The sequence below is a fragment of the Sciurus carolinensis genome, chromosome 1 (assembly GCF_902686445.1).
Source record: "Sciurus carolinensis chromosome 1, mSciCar1.2, whole genome shotgun sequence".
Taxonomy (NCBI): Eukaryota; Metazoa; Chordata; class Mammalia; order Rodentia; family Sciuridae; genus Sciurus; species Sciurus carolinensis.
The window spans coordinates 107,540,121-107,562,475 of record NC_062213.1 but is presented as its reverse complement, the minus strand read 5'-3'; the positions used below and the strand labels follow the sequence as shown (position 1 = coordinate 107,562,475).

Below are 22,355 nucleotides of genomic sequence, written 5' to 3'. Positions count from 1 at the left end.
AAAAAGTAAACCCGAAGGATCTGGATCAATTTATTCTTTTTGTTTTCCATATACTGTTACTTTCCTTTTACTGTCTCATCAAATATTCATTTTCAAGGGCTTGATTCTACTTTATCTTTCTTTCTTTTGTAGTCTGGACTAGTGAGTCAGAGTTCTCAAAGAAACAGGACTTGGAATCAATTATTTGACTTAATTAGGTTGTATTAGTTGTCATTCTGGAGCCAAGTCGTGGCACCTCTGTGGTACCCTGTATCCCTGCTCCAGCTGCTGCTCTGACCAGTTTGTCAAGGGTAGACCTGGTCTGATAATCGCCATGGGTTATGGTTATCACAGGGTAGAGGCTAGAAAGTCAGTCACAGTGCAACAGGTGGGCTCCTGGGCCCAGTTGTTGCTTACAGTCAAAGTTTCCCTGAAAAGTAAAGATGGAGGGCCTACCCCCTCATTTATCAACTGGGAAACAAAAGACTGAAGTGGGGAAGTGGGTTGCCTGAGTCTCCACAGCCCACCAGAAGCTTCTTAGCTGCATTCCATGCCCTGCCCCTAAGCCACTCTGAACAGCTTAGTACACTTATTCTAATCTTAAATATTTTCACAATAGGGGGTGGGGGTTGTCACGGCCACTTCCTGGGTTGAATCCACACTGCCTTTAGTGAGGGCCTAGGTTGTCTTCAGGTTGCCTAGGGTTCTGCCCAGTAGTGCCACCTGTGCTGGTAGTGGGTACCTCGCCCACACTGCAGGGAAGCCCTCCTGGAAGAGAGGAGAGGGCTACCCTGGGTTAGCTGCAGAGCAAAGAGACTGGCTTCATTAAATCTCCAGCTGTGGAAAATCAAGGCAACCCTGAGACAGAAACACAAGGCCTCAACTGACAGGAACTTTGGTCTGTGCCTGAGTCCTTGATGCTGCCTCGAAGGCCATAGGTCAGGAGCTTCACAAAGCACAGGCCTACCTGGAAAGGTAAGCTGATGGGCCTGGCTCCGAGGAAGCCACCATCTCCCATGGTTTCCATGTGCCCAGTCCCCTCAGTCTCAGTCTCTCCTGGCACACTTCATACTGCTAAAAAGCAGGTGGAAACGACTTGTCCACCCTGAGAAGGAAAGGGAGTCGGCAGGTCCCCCAGGTTTGCCATCCCTACCTCTTCTATATCAGAGTAGTGGGAGGGGATATCCCTGTTTTTAAGGTGACTTCACTTTTAAATTGAGGGATCATATGATGGAAGGGATAAAGCTTTATTTTTGTATTAGATTTTCCAATTTTGTACAGCTTTCTGGACTCACTAGGGTTGAAGCCTGTTAAGATGAGGGAATAAACGCCCAGCTTTCTTGGATGCACTGGAGTATGAGATATTGAAAATGAGTTTTAAGACTTGCCTGGTCACCCCCACCTCCCAAGCCATTTGAGAAAAAACAGGTCACCAACGTGATAGATCACAGGATCTTAAATTGGTGGGGTTTGTAAATATTACTCAAATGGGCATTTTCTTTGTAGCTGAGACAGAATGGCAGGCTACAGATTGTACAGCAAGTCAGGAGGGGTCAAGATGGAAGCCCCCGTCCCAGGACTCCCAATCCAGGGTTCGGTTAGAATTCAGTTTTAGCCAGAAAGTGTGACACCTTGAGGCCAGACTCCCACCCCCAGTGATGGTGAGAACCAACCTTCACAAAAGGAGGAAATCTGCTCTACGGTCACATCTTCAACCAGGCTGTGAAAACTGCCAAGTGACTGCCTGGCTTGAGCCTCAGGGAACTCGCTGTTCCCACAGAGGCAGGATTTCTTGCCAAGTTCTGATCTCACCCCCTCGGGGCTCTCTCCTAAAGGACTAACTTGGCCCACCAGCTTTGTGAAGGCTTTTTAAGCCTGGCACAGTGGCCTGCTGGGAAGTCTTCTTCAAAGTTTTTATTTTCCATTAAGAACTCACCGTTGCTTTCAAATGCCCGACATTGGGGCTGTTTGCCAGGCATCCTCGATCTTCTTTCCCTGTCTGTCTGTTACACATTGGGTGAGAAGCATGTGGCCCCCCAGACCCCCGTCCCACCAAAGGCTGAGGGATGCACAGCAGCCAACTGTCATTCTCCAGCCCACACTGCCATGCAACAAACATGCTGGGGGCCGGGTGACCTCACCCACCTCTTTGAAGGATTTCTTTACTTCCACCAAGGAGTGCCAGTGTGCGATGGGCTTCCGTGGGTATGCCAGCATCTCGTTCCAGTGGTCCCTGCCCAGGCCTTCAGCATTGATCCCCACACGACAGACTCCTATGATCTCATTGTGACCCACTCTGAGGGAGAAGCATAGGTCCCAACATCGGCTATAAGACATGGTCTCGGAAAGGGAGGTCCTGGAGGGGTGGGACTCTGCCCAATGAGTCTAATCTTGAAACATGAGCCCTGAAAATGGATGCTTGGCAGGGCCTCAGGGTGTCAGCATCTGTGAGGCTTTGCCTGGCCTCCTTAGGTGAGGGTTGGACACAGAGAGATGAACAAAAGGTTATAAACTTGTTTGGAATCTCAGGACATAGTCGTAGGTGGCCTGACTCTGGGAACAGGGAGAGTTTGTCTCTTCCCTTATTTTGACTTAACCAGCACACTATAATCTCTCTGGAGATGTCTTGGAAATAAATCAACCTGCTTAGAGGATCATTTCACCACGTCCCCAGTGGCTAGGGTGTGATTTATTCACTCAGGAAGAACATGAATCATCACTCAAGTATGTTCATCAAGCACCTACTATGCCTGAGAACTTGAGCTAAAAATCCAGGATGGAGGGTTTATTGCATGGTTTCTGTCTCCAGCCAAAGTGACATCTGGACAGAAGGGGTCATGGGGACTGGAGTAGTTGGAAAATGTTTTTGAGCCAGTCTTGATGGGAAAAGCAGGAGAAATAAGAGAGAAGAAATATATCCAAGGAATGGATATGCTGGGTCAAGATTATGGACAATCTTCAGAGTCCAGGGGAAGAGTCTGGACAATAGGAGCCAGTGATGGGTCTTGAGAAAGGCGGAACCGGGAAGAAAGTATCCAGGAAGCCATGTTTTTTGTCTGTTTTCAGGATTGGGGAAGGGAGTGAAGAGGTCGAACAGCCATCCTAGAGTGAGGGTGGTAGCAGTCACAGAAATGGAGAGGATAGAAAGGTATTTTAAAGGACACATGGTAGAAAGGGCTCAGTGCCAGATGGACCAATAAGGATAGTGAATTCAGGGGAAGCTGACTGATAAAGTTGCTCCACCATGGAAATAGGCCAGCTGGGAAAGGAAGTGGAGCTTTGGCCCAGGGGGAGTCCATGCTCTTCCTCAAACTCCTGTGCTCTTCTTAGGTGGAGCCAGAGTTGAAGCCAATGGGCATCTGAGACCTGAACCACAGGTCCGAGGTCAAGGAGCCCTATGTTGCATTGGAGTGGAGGGAAGGGGCAGGGAATCATGTCCCTCTGGGACTCAGACCTACCGATCGTAATCCATCACTGAGATGAGCAGACTGACTTGATCCATGTTTTCTGGGGGAATGTCAAAGATGATGGCCTCATTGTAGACAGGATTGAGAGTGTTCTTCTTTATGGTTGTTTTCTTCTTCTTCAGCCTCCGCCCATCACAAAGCAGGGACACTTTGACGTAGGGATCTGTGCCAATGGGAACAGTGCAAAGGGAAGGGAACGCATTCAACAGATGTCCTCAAACATCATTTGCAGCAGAGGGACTGAAGCCCTAGACCTACTGCTGCTCATCAGATGGTATCAGTGGGTTGTTAAAATAATTAAACCACCTTGTATTTATGTAGCACACCTGTCTCCGAGGAGACTCTGTACTTAATAAACAGAATCTTTAGCTATCCTGGTATTCTTGGAAGACTGCCTAATGGACTTTCACTAATAGGGAAGCTAATCCCAATTCAGACAGGACACTTGCCCAGGGATGTGCAGTTCCCAGCCTTTAATCTCAGTCCCACAATGGCTGGCTGGCTCAAAAGGGCATTGAAGCTAACAAAGGCACTGTTTCTTTCACCTTTATGGAGTCCTTTTCTGTTTTTCCTCCCCAACATTGTTAACCAAAGGATAAAGAGGGTAAAAATAGAACTCAAAGATGTCCAAGAAAGAGTCACATGTCAGAGTGAAATGAACAGCAACAATCACAATGCTGTTCACGTCCTCCCCACCTGACAACATGATTTTGAGTCCCAGTGTCCCAGTAATCTCATTGCCATTTGGCATCAAGAAGGAGAAAGTGGCCCTTCTCTCTTGTCCCGACCCGCGGGACATCAACACGGGACCGCAAACCTGAGAGAGAAGGAATGAAGGGACAAGAGACGCAGGGAGAGGCAGCAAGACAGGAATTCTGATCAAGCTGCAAATTTTTATTGTTCACACAGGGGTATTTATACTGAGGGAAGGAGGGGTGTGACAAGGTGCAGGCTGGTTGGCTGTGTTCTTCTGCTGGGTTCCTGATAGGGTGCAAATTCGCGCCGGCCGGGAGGTGAGGTTCGCGCCGCCGGGAAGGTGAAGTTTGCGCCGGCGGGAAGGGAGGGGCGCTGCTGCTTATTGTAAAGATCAGAATGTTCTCAGAATAAGAACTTCTTGGTCCCTGACACTCTCTGCTTCCCTGGAAGCCATTTCCTGCCAACTTCTGAAAAGTGGAGGGGGAGGGAGCTGTGGCCAGGGGAGGGAGTGAGGTGGTGTCCTGAGACTCAGGGCAGCTGGTTGACATTTCATTTCTCAGTGGGATCTTGGATGCTCTCCATCCTACAAAGAGATGTCTTTTTATTCAACTTCGATGTGCCTCCTGATCTTGTCTCTTCCTTAGTTTTCTGAATAGGTATTTCATGGTCATCATTCTACCCTGAAATTTTCTACTCATCCAAATGAAGTGACACCAATTGTATCTCATAGCACAGGTGTCTTGGTCACCATCATAATTAGTATTTATGCTGCATGGCTCAAGAAACAGGAGGGTGACTCACAGGTAATAATAGCTTTTGAGATGCTGATGTGCCAAGACACCTTCTTGCCCAGAAGCCAGGGCTCATGTGAATCTGTCAAGAGATGCTGGTCAAGGCAGCTGCTCCCTGGCTCTGTGATGCAGAGATGTACGGCTCTCTCTCCTGGGCAGCCAAGCCCCACTTGACCCTCATGCTCCCTGGCTTCATTCTGGGACAGTTGAGGTGCATACCTGTGGTGGAAACTACAGAAACTGCAGCACCCTGCCAGAAACTCCGAGCCTTAACGGTTTTTCTGTAGACATGTAAATAAGCTGCTGACTAACCAATGTGACAGTGGCAGCTGTGCCTTAACCATGGGGACACTTAAGTTTATGGAGAAACTGGGGAGACCATGAGGAATTTAATCAACCTGCTGTCTCTGAGCACACATTTGCAAGGGCCCCTCTCAGAGGGATTTTCAATAAACAGGAAGGAGAGGAATGAACCCGTATGAGACAGCATTCTGGTTCACCAGCTCCATTCTCTATGGATGTGCCCCTGGTCCACGCAGACAGGTGAGAAGAGCTGGCCCCAAGACCTGTCTTTTACACTCAACTTCTTAAGGAAGCGCATGGCTTTAGAAAGTGTCTTCAGGCATGAGTTTGCCCACGCGCTGCCCTTTCCTCTACTATACCTGTATTCATGCACTCCACTTCAGAGCAAATGTTCAAGTCATGAGACTTAGAAAGCTCTAGGCAGAACCACTTGTCCCATGAGCCTCTGGGCCAATGCCTCAGCACCCCTCCCAACTCTGCTCATCCCTACAAGGCATATCCAGTTTATAAAATTCAGTGGACATATTTCTCTTGCAGGAACCAACACTCTCACCAGCATTCACAAAAGCTAAACAGAGATGAGTCTTCCCCAGGGTTCTTGGGGGCAAAAGTTTATGGTGTCTAGTGGAATGCTAGCCCCTGATGACATGGGAGGCCTGTTGCTCTCTAATCCTCTGTGCTGCTGATTGAGGGGGCACAAAGACCAGCAGTGTATTTCAATCTCATTGTCACAGGAGCCATCAGAATTCAGCATCTGGAATGTACCGGGCACTGTGCTAAGAGATGTATACATATAAGGTCATTTAAACTTCACATTGACCCTATGAAATATTTGTTATCAAATCTCCATTTCATCAATAGGAAAAGTGAGGCTTAGAGAGATTAAGGAACTTGCCTCAAAATTAAAGCCAGGTCTGATTTCAAAGCTCACATTTTTGATCCCTAGATTCTAAGCAGCACAGACCAGATGTGGCACAGATGAGAGGGTTTACTGTCTTCCCCACTGCTTTGTAGCATACTGGTCCTTATTATTTTGTACAATTTTAATTGCCATCATTCTAGCAGAAGGGTTTAGAGAATTGATTCAGGGATTTTTAAATCAAGAAAAACAGGAAGATCGTTGGTTTGAGAGGTCAATGCCATGTATATCTGTAACAGGCAATTAATAAACTCCATTCACTCCCCAGATCAGTCCACCATCAAACCAGTCTGGGCTGAAGGCAACCTCAAAGTCATCCTTGAAAACAGGATATCTAGTCTGAGAGGCCCCTGGCAGCCACACATGCACTGTGTCACCCTTGGGTCAGGGTCCTCATGCTATACACAAACGCATTTGTTTGTTCATTCACTAATCCAAATTTAATGAATGCTTATTATGTTCCACACATTGCTCTACAAACTTGCTAACATCAGTGAGCAAAATATACAGACATCTCCGATGCAAAGAGGACCCCTACACATTCAGAATTCAGCTGAGATTTAATACCAGATTCCAAAACCCAGTAGAGAAGAGGGGTAATTTTAACAGGAGGGTTAGAACTTGGCATAAAAATACCTCCCGTCCCAAACTCTCTGATCTGGAACAGTCTTTGTGATTACCTAGGGCTTCACCATGAGCCACCCCCTCAACCCACATCACTTTAATTATACCAGAGAAGATAGTGTGGGGACCAGGACAGCAAAATCCTATTTCCCTCAGTAGCCCGGAGAATCCTTAGTGAATTTCTGTCCCCAGCACACACTTATTTTGGTATTAAAATGAAATCTACTTTGGCTATATTTTGAGGCAAGCTGACTTACTGCTGCCTGAGAGCTTTTTGCATGTCAGCAGAGGTTCCTTAAGCTCTTCACTATGTCCTGATGTGTGTGGGCAGCTTCAGTGGATGGAGGAAGTTGGAGGATGGGGCTTCCTTGGGGGGCTTTTGGCAAGGTGAAATAGTCGAAGACTGGAGCAGAGGCTCCCAGAGATTCCAAGGTGCAGTAAATAAACTGGGTACAGCGGCACATGCCCCTAATCCCAGATACAGGGAGGTTGAGGCAAGGCCAGCCTCCCCAACTACCAGCCTCAGCAACTTAGAGAGACCCTGTCTCAAAATAAAAAATAAAAAGGGCTGGGGATGCAGCTCAGTGGTAGAAAGTCACTGGGTTCAATTGCCAGTGTGAGAGATGGAAGGGGAGGTGCAGTAAATAAATGCAGCTTATACTGAATTCATACTTCCTGACCTCTCTTTCCTGAAACCTCAGTTTCTAAGGCCTAATACCTTATCTTCTTCCACATTCACGAGGTTGCACTTTGCCCCAGGAATTTTCAGCGGGATCTTCTCCTCTGTATGGCAACCGTGATTATACTAAGGAGTCTTTCAGGGAATAAGTGATTAATGAATACAAAGGAAAACTTTTCAGTATATTCCCAGCCAAGTTCAGAGTTGTCTCCTTAGTGGTTTTATACTGGTAATGGGAATCATCAGAAGGGCCCCTTGCGGGAGGGTCTAGGGAAACAAATTGAGCCTTTCCCCCATTTGTTGTCCTAAAGGTCCAGAATGTTCTACAAGCCATTGAACTGTTTTTGGGAGGCCTTATCTCCCTTACTCCTGGGGGTAATTTGAACTGATGGGGAAGGAGGCTCCTAGGCCTCAAGCTGCTCCTTTGTTATCTCCAAACTCAAATACCTTCTACAACCACTTGTAGGACCAATTCTACACTTGTCGAATCATGGAGGATCAAACCATGTCCAGCCTGCAGGTCTCTGCAGCTGTTCCAAACAAGTTTCTCCTGCGCTGCTGGAATTGCACCGTATTTCTATTCTGCTGTAGCTTAGCTCTCTTGGTGCCGAGGCTGAGGCTGGGAGCCCTGCAGGAAAAGCTCAAATTGAAATGCACTTGACTTTTCAGCAGATTTGCTCCTTTGACTCAGTATACAGGGCTGCTGCCCTAGGCCTGCATGGACCTGCAAACATTTACACAAACTCGATGTAACCCTGCTTCAAGTCCTGGGGCCTCATATAAACTGCAAAGATTGTCTTTAGTTTTTTGTCTCCTATATATTTCCTTCTGATTCTCCTTCCTCTAAGAGAAAAAAATGACAGTAATAGCTCAACTCTATGAAGTGCTTAGGATGTGTCAGACACAAGTCTAAACACTGACATGGATTAACTCCTTTATGCCAAATACAACCACTTTTCAGATTAGGAAACTGCTATAATTTGGATCTTGAATGCCCCACAAAGGCCAATTTGTTGAAGCCTTGGTCCTCGGCCCACAACACTAATAGGATGTAGTGGAGACCTTTAGGAGGTGGGACTTGGTGGAGGGAAGTTAGGTCATTGGGGATGTGCCCTTGAAGAAGATATTAGATCCTGGCCCCTCTTCTTCCTCTCTCTTTGCTTCCTGGTCACCATGAGGTGAATAGGCCTCTGCCATGTGCTATCACTATGATGTAGTATGCTGCCACAGACCAAAGCAACAGGGCCCAGAGGACATAGACTGAAACCTCTGAAACTGTGAACCAAAATAAATCTTTCTTCTATTTTTTTTTTTTTTTCAATGCCGAGGATTGAACCTAAGACCTTGCACATGTTAGGCAAATGCTCTACCACTAGACTATACCCCTAGATCTCCCTTCCCTCCTTTAGGTTGATTATCTCAGGTATTTTGTTACAGTGGGGGAAGACTGACTAACAAAGAAATCATAGCGTTTACATAGAAAAGAAGTGACAGAAATGGACTTTGAATGCAGGTATTTTGCCTCCTGAGTTGGTGCTCCTATTCTAAGAATACCAGCAGTTCTGGCCCTTCCTTCCTGAGCACTCAACCAAATCCTAATGCCTGGATTTGGGGAGGTTGCATGCTAGGCCACATGGTTAAGAGAGGTACCTGAATAGCCTGTGATGTCCATTGCCTTGAGGTTGCGACATTTGATCACCGTGAGGGTTAGCCTGCCTGCTGTGGGCAGGTAGCAGAGGGAGAACATGATCTCTCCCAAGTCCACACTTTCCTGCAAAGAAGCAAACAAGAAGCAGGTGAGGGGCACACAGGCCATGGGCTTCCTCCCTGTGCAGGTGTTATGGGGCACTCTGGGGCGGAGAAAACTCTTGGAGTCATAGTGCCATGTGCTTAAGACCCAAGGGATTGGTCTCCATGCTAGGAGTAACTGGGTACAAAAAGTAATAACAATATTGCTCTTTCAGTAGAAATTGCCCCCTTCAATATTCTTTCTCACTTCTTTTGAAATTTTGAGACAGGGTCTTCCTAGGTTGCTAAGGCTGGCCTCAAACTTGCTTTTCTCCTGCCTCAGTCTCCTGATTAGCTGGGGTGAGAGGCATGTACCATTAGGCCCAGCTTCTCTCTGGCTCTTGATCAGATTCTGGTCCTAGTCCTTGCCATTCTGTTTTGGTTTGACTTGCCTTGTGGACACCCCTTGACAGCAGGGATGGTCCATTCCAGTTCTCCAGTTCGCCCTTCCCCATCTCAGATCCCCTTGACTTCATGCCCATCCAGGATCCAGGTTAGTGGTTGTGGCAGTGTCCTGGATGGGATACAAGCTCTAGCCATCAGGTGGCCCCTCTCCTAGCAGATCTGCAATTCTTTTCTGCCTCTGTTCCTCAGTTCAGTCATTTTTTTGTCAATCCCTTTTCTTTTGGCATCTTCCCCAGCTCTCCTGAAACCCACCCAGTACTCTAACTTCAAATCTTGGTGTGGACATTAAGGAACTGATACCCTGTTTGGGACTTGCTGCCAACCTAGAAGATATACACTTGCATCCCCGGCTTGACACCAGGTCTTAGATCTGCTTTGTCCTTTTTCCTTAAATGTGATCATCCTTCAAAAATAAACCCAGCAAGCAATACTGCTGTTTCTTCTGCCTCCAGAATCATCATGGCTGGGGATCCCTGGAGTTTCTGAGAAAACAGAACTTCCCTCCCTAGAAGTTTTAACATCTTCCTAGAAAGATGGCAAGCATGTCCATCTGTTGTATTACATAGCACTCTGACAGTCTGCTTTCTTTTCCTGTTCCCCACTTATTGAATTGGGGTGAAGTTGACAATATACAGAGATGTTTGCTTCCATAGGGCTCCCAGAGCTAGGTTTGAAAGAAGGAGCTCAGGGTTTGGGAAGCTCTGATTTCAGATGGGGCCCTCTGTGTTCATTGTAACATTCATTCAACAATATTTATTAAGCACCTGCTATATGCTGGGTGTTCATCTGGATGCTGGGAATATAGGAGAGAACAAAAAAGACAAAAATCTCTCCCTTCATGTAGCTTGATTTTATTAGGATCTAATTTTATTAGGACCAAGGACAATTTTAAAAAGTAAATAAATAAGTTAGATAATCTAAAGTATCAAGGAGAAAAATGTAAGGCAGAGGGGGAATATGAAATGACTACAGGTGAGGCTACAGTTCCTGAATTTTTAGCCAGGGAAAGTCTCCTTGAGGAGGTGACTTCTGAGAAGGAGAGAAATTGAGGGGTTTTGTCCATTCCCCTCACAAAGAACCAGCCTCTGCTGGAGACAGTTGGGAGTTCCCACCAGCCTGGACAATTAGCCAAGACTCCCCTACCCAACCCTTTCCAGTGCATGTGATCCCAAAGATCTCCTCTAGGTGGCGCTAGCACCCACCCTTCCCTAACCCCACACTTGTCTTTTTGTCCACCTATCCTCACCCCCAATCAAATTCCAGGCATAGTGACAGAAGGTGACTACCCCAAGTTCCCCAGGAGGAGGGTCAGACTGGAGCCAGAGCAGGATACCCCATAGGGCCAACCACCTGCTCCAGCACACATGACCCCCTGGCCTCCACAGAGTCAGTGATCCAAGACCAACACCTATGGAGCTTGTCCATGAATGCTTTTCCACCCTGAGGTTCACAGCAGTTCTGTGAGGCAGGGATTGTTGCCATTACCCCCTGCATTTACTCAGGTTGAAAAGCCTTGCCTGGCTAGCTGAGCACCTTCTCTTGGGAGAGCGCTCCTCACACTCCACCATGAGCAGAGGCCCTGACAGCTCACTAGGGCACATCTTAAGGTAACCCCGACTCCCCTGTCCCCTGACCATGCTGCACTCTTTTGTTTGTTGGATGGTTCATTCCTATTTGCTGAGTGCCAGAGGCATGGTGCTTTGTGGAGAGTATAAAGTCTGCTGCCCTTAACTTGCATAGTCTAGTCAGGTGTAGCCAGTTCAAGAAAGGTACTAGGATCCAGGTGCATCTCCTAGTCCCTTTGTTAATAGAGGGAAACAGAGAAGAATGCCCTGGTGTTGTGGGAGCATGGTTAGATCTCCTGTGGCAGGGATGTTCAGTGGTACATCTGACTGAATGGTCCCTCTCTGACAGAGGAACCAAGGTACAAGGAGAAGCCCAACTTCCTTTATTTCCCTTTTAAACTCTCCAGGGTTTGAACCTGACCAAAGTTACAGAAACCCTTCAGACTCTCTAAGCCAGCAATGGACTGCCCACTGAGCACATACCAGGCAGTCTACCAAGTCCTTTGCTAAATTCCCTCTGTGAGTCTTAGCCCTAGGAGGCAGGTGCCCTTATTATCCCCATTGCACATGGGAGAAAATGAATGTTTCGTGAAGTTAAGGAACTCACCCAAGGTTGCATGACTAGTGAGTACTCCAGTGCCAGACTTCCATGTGTCAATGCCACTGTTCATACGCCCTCAGTGGCTCCCCTTATTTGGCTTCTGAATCAAGGCTCATCTTCTTAGCTTACAATTGGGACTCTCAACAATTGGGTTCTGTTTTACCTCCTCACCTGATTCCTTCTTTCTTCCTCTATGCCAGCTCTCTGCTCCACATGGCTGGTGTATCTTGGGTCACTTTTTTGGGGGGTGTGGTATTGGGGATTGAACTCAGGGGCACTTGACCACTGAGCCACATTCCCAGCCCTATTTTGTATTTTATTTAGAGACAGGGGCTCACTGAGTTGCTTAACGCCTTGCCATTACTGAGGCTAGGTTTGAACTCACCATCCTCCTTACTCAGCCTCCTGAGCTGCTGGGATTACAGGTGCACACCACTGCACCTGGCTCTTTGGTCACTTTTGCCAGAATGCCTCTCTCTCTCCTCTTTGCTTGGGCAATCCTATACCTGCTATGGAACCCAGGATTGTGTACCCCCAGGGACCCTGCCTCAGGGTCCTGCTGTGAGCATCTCTCTCCACATCCTGCAGTATTTTCTGCCCCTTAAGAGCTCACAGGAGCCACAAAGTCCCCCTTTGCCCTGCATCTGTGCCCTTCCCCAGCATATGGTGTTGAGAGGCCCTTTTGGGACAAGGTTCTTGCCTTACTCCAACTTTTGCTTCAGAGGTACCCAACAGCACACAAGAGGAGCTACATAAATGCCTGCAGGAAGGGATGACTCCATTTTAGCCAAAAGAATCCTGGCAAGAATAGTTCTCCATATCAGTGTTATGATCAAGTTAGGGCCCTGGGAAGAATTCTGGAAGCTGCTACAGCCCCTCTGAGAGGGAGTAAACATAGGCTGCTGTCACCATGTCCCCACCACTGCCATCCTACAGAGGCAAAGTTGTACTTTCACAGCCTATCTCTGTTGGGGACTCTGAGTTGGTTTGTTTGTGAACTTGGGAAGATATAAGGGCTCCCTCAGGGTAAATGGAGTTTCCCCGGGCCCTAGGAACTGCTCTCAAGGGTGGCTCCCCCCAGGAGCTCTAGACTACAGGACACTCTCTTTTTTCAGGGCTGCCTTTCCTCATAGGACCATGGCACCTGGGGGACATGTGGGTACTGAGTCTGCAGTGCACTCTGGAGCCCCCAACCCAGACTCTGCACCCAACAGTGACTTCCACCCTCCATCTATGGCTCCCACAAGCAAAGGGACAGACCCAGGATCCTACTATGACATGGTGGCAGAGAGGGAATGGGACCAGGGCACCTGAAGCCCAGGTCTGGGGGCTTCTGTTGTGGGTGATCCAACCTCATCAGGCCTGAGGGCAAGTTGGTTGCTCTCAGCTCAGTAGATTGAAGGGGTATTGTTCCCTTGAACAAGCAGGCAGCAGAGGACTGGGTTATTTGATAAAGGAAAATAAATAGGTTAATTTTGAGTAAATAGAGAGATGGGAGCTAAGTAAACAGAGACAGTCAGCATCTCCTGGTGGCCACACTCCTTCTCTGGGAAGCTGAGCCCAGCTCAGCCCCACGGCTGCCCTTACCTGGCCCTCTTTCTGCCCCTCCTGTCTCAGGGGGTTTCAGCCCTAGATTCCACATACCTTTTCAGACTTTAATTCTCATTAGAAATGTTTGCGACTTTGGGCTTTAATGAAACTAGGGGTGACCAGGGGCTGCAGAACAGCCAGCACCTTATTGCTTTCATCTCATTCTGCTGTCAGAGAGGCCGCCTTAGGACCCCTGACTGGTAATGAGCTCCCGGGTGCAGGAGAGGTCACTGTAGTCCAGAAAGCTGCAGAAACCAGCTGGGCTTTCCTAACTCCTCACCTACAGGCTGAGAGGGGGGATCTGAGCTCAGTAGCAACTGGTTAGAAGTCTTGGCTAGTGCTTGGAGTGTGTGGGTCTGCTGCCAGGGGAGGAAAAGCCAGGAGAAATCTGTCCTCAAGGTAACCTGTCTGCCTGACATCACTGCCCATAATAGTGGCCTGCTGCCTAGCAGTGCCAAGGGTGCCTGAGCAGGGAGATTCTGCAGGGTCCCCTTGCTGCAGCACTGTTCTTGATGGCACCACGGCAGCCCACCTGCACAGCTGTTACAGATTTTTCTCCTTGATGCACTCATATAGCCCTAGGCATAGGGGGAAAGGCTGTCCAGGAAAAGCAGTGAGCCACAAGTCAAGAGACCCTGACTTTTAGTTTCTCCACCACTAATTAGCCATGAGAACTTGATCAAGTCATTTCACATCTTTGAGCTTTAATCTATAAAATGAAGGGGTTGTACTAGGTGATTTTTCTGGTAACCATGAGGACTAAGGATGCAAACTGGAAAATCCATCATTAACCATCAACAACCGAGACGGCCCAAGGGTGCTTAACTGGTATCCATGGCCCACCAAAAGGAATCTAGTAATTTCATTTTGACATCCAAATGCTCTCGTTCCTTCAGTCCTCAGATGCTGTTCTCCAGGGCTAGCCATGCTTCTTCCTAAATAGGCGCTGAGTGGCATCAATGCCTCCAAGTCGGCCTTGGGAATCCAGGTTGAGCAAAGCAAGGACAATGCTTCCCCATCTCTTAGAGAACACTTCTAGTCTCTTAATCATTAAGCGACTCCAGCAGAGGAGCATCCACTCCACTTTCAGGAAAGTCACGGGAGACCTAAAAATGATCTTGGAAGCACTGGGCAGGAAGTGCTGTTAAGTTACTCTGGGGCAGGGGAGCCCGGAAGAGAAATGGGTGGAAGCCAATTTGGCTCTGATGGGTACAGAAACATCCAATGTGCAACCCCTCTGTGTAGGCTCTGGTCTCAGTGCTGGGGGTACAGAGATGATTCAGCACCGAGGCCAGACACTCAGGGCCAGGAAGCTCCCAATGGCCACCTCTGCATAAGATGCAACCATACCTTGAACATGAATTTGAGACTTATAAGATGGGTGCTTGTGTTCCTCATCAGAGCCTTTTGAGAGTGGGGATGGGGTCCTGTTCTGTTTGTCATTTTACTTCTCATGTCTAACTCAGCACCCAATGCACGGGAAGTGATGGGTAAATATGGATTTGGGATCAGGCCTTGGTTCAATTTCCAGCTGTGACTCCTATGAGCAGGGTGACTTACTGAACCTTTCATTGTCTTGGTTTCCTAACCTGCAAAATGGGAATATTCTAGGACCTACCTCTTAGGGTTGCTGCAAAGATTAAATGAAGTAATTTGTGCAAAGTGCTTGGCACAAGTAAGTACTGAGAATGTATTAGCTGCTGTTATTACTGTTGTAAAGAACTTGTGGTCATGGGGTAAGGCAGGGGAGAGAAAAGCATATAAATAAGTTCTGTTTGGCTTGATGGGATGATAATAGAGGCGTGGACCAGATGTGGAAGAGGAGAGGAAGGAAAAATAAACTCTGCCAGGGAATCAGGGTGGCCGCTCAGAGCACTGAGAGTTGATAGTATCTAGAAAGGTGAGTGAAAGGAGTTTTTTAGCACAGAAGAACAACAAGGGCATTTCCAGTAGAGGGGTCAGCAGTGTATTAAGACATGGAGGGGGCATGGAGGGTTCAAGGAACGTGACAGACTCCATGTGGATAGAAGAGCATTGTGGGGGATGGAATGGGACAGAAAATAGCTCAGATGAGGCTGGGAACAGGGTCAGGGCCCAACCCTGCCTGCCTGGAGCCCTTACTTGGCATTTGCAGGTAATGGGAGACTCCCTGCTCTTCGTTTCCTACTCAGCCCACATGGCACCTTCCATCCAGACCCCACGCCAGAGACCATGAGAGTGCGCGTCACTCATTCACTATGCATTGACTAACTGTGAGTCTGGAGAGATGGTCACGATAAGGTGGACCAAGTCCCTGCCCTTCAGGACCTTGTATTCTAGGAGAGAGAGAAAAAAATAAGGAAAACAAGATAGTAACCAAGGGAACAAGTGACATGATGGAGGGTCACAAACCAGGCGAGAGGCCGCTTCAGACAGAGTGGTTTCAAAAAATGAGGAGGAGACAGCAACCAAGAGTGGAAAGAAGGGGCGTGGTTGGTAGAGAGGCCAGCAAAGAGTGCCACGGCCCTGCACCTGTGCGGAAGGGGGTGTGGCTTGGTCCTGGCTGCAGTGAAGAATGAGTGAGGAACAGAAGGAGGTCAAGGGAAGTCTGAAAAGTCTTTGGATTCCATTCCCTGTGCAAAGCAGAGCCCTGGCAGTTCAGAGACCTCCGCAGGCCTGGAAAGAGTGGACGGCCAAGGGAAGAGTGGAAGAGCCCTGGAGTCCTTGGCCTCCTGCCACCCCCACATCCAGTCACCTACCTGGCTCTGCAGACTCTCCCTTCTAGCAGTCCCTGGGCCCTGAGGCCAAGGCCCTCCCCTTTCCCTCCCCACTGACCTAGCTTAGCTCTGACCTCCACCATCTCTCTCCCGACCACTCCCATCCTGCCTCCTTGCTGGAATCAGGAGGCTGCTCTCCTGCTCAAAATTCTTCAGTGGCTCCCCATTTCACTCTTGTTTTGGAGTTGGACAACCTCGTCTTCAAATGAACTGTTACCCAAAAGTCCAAATATATATAATGATGAAAAGGGGCTCAGGGAAAGGGCACCCAGAGCTCCTACTTCAACCCCTCAGCCTACTTCCTTGGACCTTCTAGCACTTGGCCTGAAAAATCACTTACCCACTGAATCAAAAGGCTTCTTCATGAGTCGGGCCTGGCCTTCCACCATTCTACCCCAGGTTCCACAGAAACCATTCACATTGATTGAGTGCTTACTATGTGCCTTCTGTTCTAAGTGCTTATACATATTAAGGCATGTATATACAATCTTCACAAAAACCTCCTGAGAGGGGTACTATTAGCATCTCCACTTTTTACACAGAGACACTTTTGAGACAAAGAGGTGATACCACTGGCCCAAGGATGCACAGCTCCTAAAGGGCAGAGCTGAGATGAGAAGCCAGGCCTGGGAGCCCCTACTTTTAGCTTCTACCCCATCCTGCCTCTGACACCCTCTCCCCAAACTCTCTGAGATCTTTCCACGCTTCTCCCTGTTCTTCCCACTGCCTGAAATCACCTCTCCCTGCCTCTGACTATGCTGGATGCTGGCTGTCCTGTTGCCTCATCCTGGGTCACCTCCCCTGACTCACTGGTCTCATTTGGAGCTGTGCTCCTCCCAATGCTCTTGGATTGTAGAGTTTTGGGGACAAGTGTTACAAACACTCAAATGCAAAGGCAGGACATATCTGAGAAAACTAGCAGGATCAGGCGACTTGCTGGCTGAGGGGGCTGCTATAGAGGGAAGCAGAGACTGACACTCAGCCCACTCAGCCCGCCCAGCCCGCCCAGCACCACGATGGCTGGCTCTGCTCCCTGCTGGGAGAGGGGAGCCACAGAGATGGGTGCTTCTCCCCAGGGTGTCACCAGGGGGCTCCCTGCTGTGAGCACAGGGCCTCCACAGGCATGGGCTTCCAGGGCTCCAGCAGAATGCTGGGGGTGGCCAGGATGTGTCTGTTGGGATGCTCTGGCTTGGGGCTCCTGCAGGGTGCTGTTTCTTCTGAGGTCCATGCCTGCTTTTTCTCTCAAGTGTTTTTCTGCTCCAAAGGACTTGGTGCATCATGAATAAATGATCAACCAAGAATTGAAGTGTCTTAAACAAACTTGATACACCCAGCTTTGGCCTGCAGTTGTGGACACAGATAGCTCAGGACATGCTATGGAGGAGAAGGGTCCCCACCTCGTGGGGAGCAGAGGTGCGGGGAAGAAGGGTGAGATCCTCTAGGCTGGGCTGGATCCTGGGGGACCCATAGACACTAAAGCACATCAGTGGGAGGCACAATTTTCTGTATCTGAGCATCTTCAGGGACACAGATGGTTTTATTTGGGAGACTTCCTCAGCCTCTCCTTTGTGAACCTGCCCTTGAAAAGAGGTTTAGTGTTTCACATGCACCATTACTTTTGGGCAAATATCCATGAGTCAGAACCACACTGGGGGGCGGCTAATGACTTCTAAGAAAGTGGGTGGAGAGGGAGAGAGGACACCAGAGTGTGGAAAGGAGCTTGAGGACAGCAGAGTTTGGAAAAGTTCTAGAAGAGATGGAGGCAATGGCTGGTCAAGCCAGAGTGTCTGCACCCTGAGGCATTTGTCCATGAGAGGCCAATGCCTTGGAACTCACCTCAGATCTGCTCTGCCACTTGTTCTTCATTAATGATGGGTGGGGGTGGTAAGGACCAGGAGGAAATGGCACAGTAATGACTTTAATGATAAGAATTTTCATTTCTTGCTTCAGGTTGTCCTGGGGGGACCTGGAGGGGGGCCGTCAGACAGCTGTCAGTTCCCCCAGGGAGGAGCTGGGTGTCTCAGCAGGACGCCATCTGCTCTTTGCCCCTCTCTGTAGGAGGGGAGATGCTCTGATCTTAGTGGGGTGGTCCCCTGGGGCAACTGTTTCTGCACATAGGCATGGGTGGGGGAGGGGTGCCAAGCAAGCAGGGTTCCCCTCTCGGCCAGAGGCACAGGCTTGGCAGTGACGCTGCTTCCTGGTCTCTTTGGAGACGAACACCCTGAAGATTGAGGTCTTTATCCAACTCCTATTCCCCACGCTCCAGAACCTCTCGGTTCTGCTGAATTTTGACTGGGCCCTCTTGCCACCTCTCCAGCCCCCTCTGTGGGCCTCCATGCAGTGAGGAGCTCATCAGGACTCAGGCCTGGGCCCTCTTCTCTCCTTGCTCATCCATAATGATAATGCCCATGTCCACGCTCATGACTCCCAAATTTATGGCTCCTTCACAGACCTCTCTTCTAGGCTCAGACTCATATATCCAGCATGACATAGCCATGCAGCCATCTCACAGAAGCCAAAAACGCCTCAGAGGCTCAAGGTGACCTTTTCCTCTTCCATTTACATTCTCCTTTCCTTCTCCCCAAGTCAGTGAACGGCCCTCACATCTGCCCCATTACTCGACCAGAAATGAGATAGTATCGTGGGCCTTCCTCTGTCCTTTGCAATGAGTTCCAAGATCACCAAGCTCTGTCAATTCTATCTCCAGATTCCATCTCAAATCCCCCACCTTTCTCCATCTCTCAAGGAGCTGAAAATCACATCTACTTGCCTGCAAGCACTGTGTCCTAACCAACCTCCCTGCTCTCTTTCTTCACCTCCCCCTTTTACCACACAGTGACCAGAGAGCTCTTCCCAAAATGTAAAAAGGATGGCATCACACTTCTGTTTAAAACCCTCCAATGGCCAGACACAGTGCCACATGCTTCTAATCCCATCTATTCCGGAGGCTGAGGCAGGAGGATTGCAATTTTGAGGCCAACCTAGGCAACTTAGTGAGACCCTGTCTCAAAATAAAAAATAGAAAAGGCTGGGGATGTGTCCTAGCAACAAAGTACCCTTGGGTCCAATCCCCATTCCAAAGAAACCCCTCCAACAGCTTTCCTTTGTATTAGGAATAAAACCCAAGACCTGCAAGGCCCCGCACCACAGGGGCTAACCTCTTCAGCCTCGCTCACCCAGGGGCTCTCCTTACTGTGCTCAGCCTCACAGACTTTTTCAGTTCTCTACATGGCCTATGTTCTTCCTGTCCCCAGAACATTCTGTTCCCTCTGATGATCATTCTTTCTTCAGTTCTTCACATAGCAGATGCCCACTTGTCTTGAGGCTGCTCCCTCTCCCAGCCCCACTCCTGATTATGTGGTGCCGGGGTCTGTGTCACCAGGACGAGGGTGGGGCAAACAGGTGCCAGATACAAAAGTAATGAGGTGCTCACTCACAGGTTCATGCAGTGCCTCAAGAGGGAACGCCCCTTAAGTGTTGTCCCCAGGTGCTTTGCTTGCCTTAGCCTGGTCTGCATTTTATACTCTCCACTCCCAGTACTGAGCACAGGGGCTGGTATATAATACATGCTGGCAAATATCTGTTGGATTATAAACAACTCAGTTTTGTGGGTTTGCCTGGTTAAGAAGGTGGTGAAAAGAACTGGTGACAGCAGTAGGTGCTTGTTTAACCTCAGCCTCTGGTATCCCCAGGAGTGTCACAGCGTGGGGCCTGGATGTTTGAATTACTGAGAAACTCCTCAGGTGTCTTCATCTCCTAGGTTTGTAACAAAAGGATAAAAAGAAGGATTTTTTTTGAAAGAGGAGATTCTGAGGCTTCCCTGGGTCAGACCCTACCAGAACCACCATTGCAAGGAACACATTGTAACGCAACTGAGGTCATTTGATACCAGAACTTCCAGGTCAGTTTCAACTATAAAAGGACCTCTTCTGCTCTCGGAGGCTGAGGCAGGAGGATCGCAAGTTCAAAGTCAACCCCAGCAATTTAGTGATGCCCTAGGCAACTTAGCAAGAACCCGACTCAAAGTTTAAAAATAATAAAAAAAGGACTGGGGATGTTGCATGGTGGTTAGGTGCCCTTGGGTTCAAAGCCTCTGCTCCTTTGTTAGGCATAAATGGGGGTCCTAATGGATGGAAGCCTGGGCTGGTCCTGGTCCTGAAGTGTTTGCTCTCTATCATCCTTGGCCTTTCTCCTGTGCACCATAAGGCATGATGGAAACTCCATCCACCTGTGCTTCAACCCCTTCGCCCCACTTTCTGCCTCTGGTTATTGAGGATCAGGGGTGCTGAGGACCTGTGTAGGTGTTGAAGGTAAAATTTCTTAGTACTCTGGAAGAGAAAAGTCCTTTTTTTTTTATTTGCGGTGCTGGGGACCAAACCCAGGGCCCTGTGCTTGCAAGGCAAGCAGAAAAGTCCTTAAGAGAAATCTCCATGACTTAGATTAGGCAACCCCCTTCTGCCTGCCTGCTCTTGAAAGGAGACAAATGCATGGTGTCCCCTTGCATTACAGATTGTAAGGGGATCAATTTCCTGGTCACTAGAACCATCTAGTGAGGTACCTTGGCCTCAGTCTGTCATTTATCATAAAAAGCACCTGATATGTCATCATCTCACTAAGAGCTACATTGCTCTGGTGGTCACTGCTTCACAGGAAATGAGGAAAGAGCAGGAAGCTGGGCCAGCAGTGGGAAGAACCCCTGGGCCGAGCTCTTGTCCCCAACACTGATGCTGTCTGCATAGATCTTTCCACCTGAGCTGACTGGAGCACAACAGCCACCAGCACTGCGAAGAGGAAATCCCTGTATATAAAGAAGTTCTGAGCAAGTGAAAGGTTTCCCCCATTTCCTGAAAGGCTGCACTTTTACTTTCTTGCTTTCTGAGGCCCCGAAGAGGCTTCTTGGGGAAGTCAAAAGTGTCAATCTTGAGATTCCTTTTCTCAGTGTGGGATCTTTAAGGCCATTCCAATTATGTCACTAGGCAGCAAGAGGACACAAGTGATGGGTCAACTCATCCAGTCCCAACTTCCAAGCAGGACCACTCTAAACAAACAACATCTCTTTGAAAAAAATCACTCCCATTTTTTTCCCAGTGTTCTTCTACCCTGGAACTCAGACATTGCCACCTTGATGTCCAAGCCAATGACTCCTGGGGCACTTGTGCCCTTCCCTCCTAGCTAGCTTAGGCATTATGCTGTCAAATCCAGGGGTTTTGTTTTTCAGTATCGGGAATTTAACCCAGGATGTTCTACCACTATGCTACATCCTCAGTTCTTTTTTTAATTTTTATTTTGAGACAGGGTCTCACTAAGCTGCTGAGTCTGGCCTCAAACTTGCAATCCTCCTGCTTCAGCCTTCCAGGCAGCTGGGACTACAGGCGTGTGCCAGCATGCCCGCCAAAGCCTGTTTCAGTTTTTACTCAATTTTCTCTTCTCCAAAAGAAACTCAGTTCCCTTGGCCTTCTAAAATTTTCAGATGTTTTGATGGCCATCATCTGGATTTATGACAAACCATCAACAATCAACTCCTGACTTGAGGTCTAGAGGGAAGCCGGGGTATTGGTCCTTTATCCAACCAGAGGGGAGAGATTAGGAGTCTGCTACAAAGGAGTTAGTACAAACAGTCCCAGTGGGCCATGAGTGGAGTTTAGGATTCAAATCCCTGTCCTACTGATTTCCAGCTGTTTGACTGTGAAAGTCACTGAAATCTCTGACCCTCTCTGACCTTGGCAGTATTGTCATTCTTGAGGTGGCTCCATGTTGGGCAGGTGCTCTAAGTCTCTCATTTGGAGGCAACCATAGGGAGGGCATGGCCAGTTGCTAGTGAACAAACCAAAATTCACATACAGTAAGCTTACAGTCTAGAAACCTCTCATTCTCCTGCCATATTGGTGCAGGCAGTGGCCCTACATGTGCTGGGCATGCTGTCCCATCTGATTGCCAGATGGGCTGAGGGACGAGGTGGGCCCTGTGGATATTTGAGAGGAGAAAGGGGCAGCTGCCTTGGGGGTGTCCCTGGGTGGAGTGTGGGAATGAGGAATTCTCTGGACTGGCTTCAGAAGCCACAGCAGGACCCCAGAGAAGCTACTCAGAGATGTAGGCTGCCTCTTTCTTCCCTCCCAACCCTGGGCTTCCCTCATCAGACTTTTACCAGGTGGGATTAGGAAAGGCTTTTTCAAGGTCTTCTCAGAATCCAAG

The 22,355-nt window shown here is 48.6% G+C and overlaps 1 protein-coding gene across 5 annotated transcripts in view; it reads right to left on the bottom strand.

Annotated features, from left to right (window-relative positions):
* The window catches only part of Syt6 (synaptotagmin 6), a 60,649-nt gene that overhangs the window by 5,732 nt on the left and 32,562 nt on the right, over positions 1 to 22,355 (bottom strand). For all 5 annotated transcript variants that reach the window (XR_007104590.1, XM_047521954.1, XM_047521966.1 and 2 more), the window contains exons 4-6: positions 9,109 to 9,229; positions 3,438 to 3,609; positions 2,125 to 2,275 (exon numbers count right to left, since the gene is read on the bottom strand). Coding sequence is in view for 4 of the 5 variants with exons in the window: in XM_047521954.1 (XP_047377910.1) it covers positions 2,125 to 2,275; positions 3,438 to 3,609; positions 9,109 to 9,229 (444 nt within the window). In the remaining variant the exon portion in view is untranslated. The remainder of the gene's footprint in view (positions 1 to 2,124; positions 2,276 to 3,437; positions 3,610 to 9,108; positions 9,230 to 22,355) is intronic.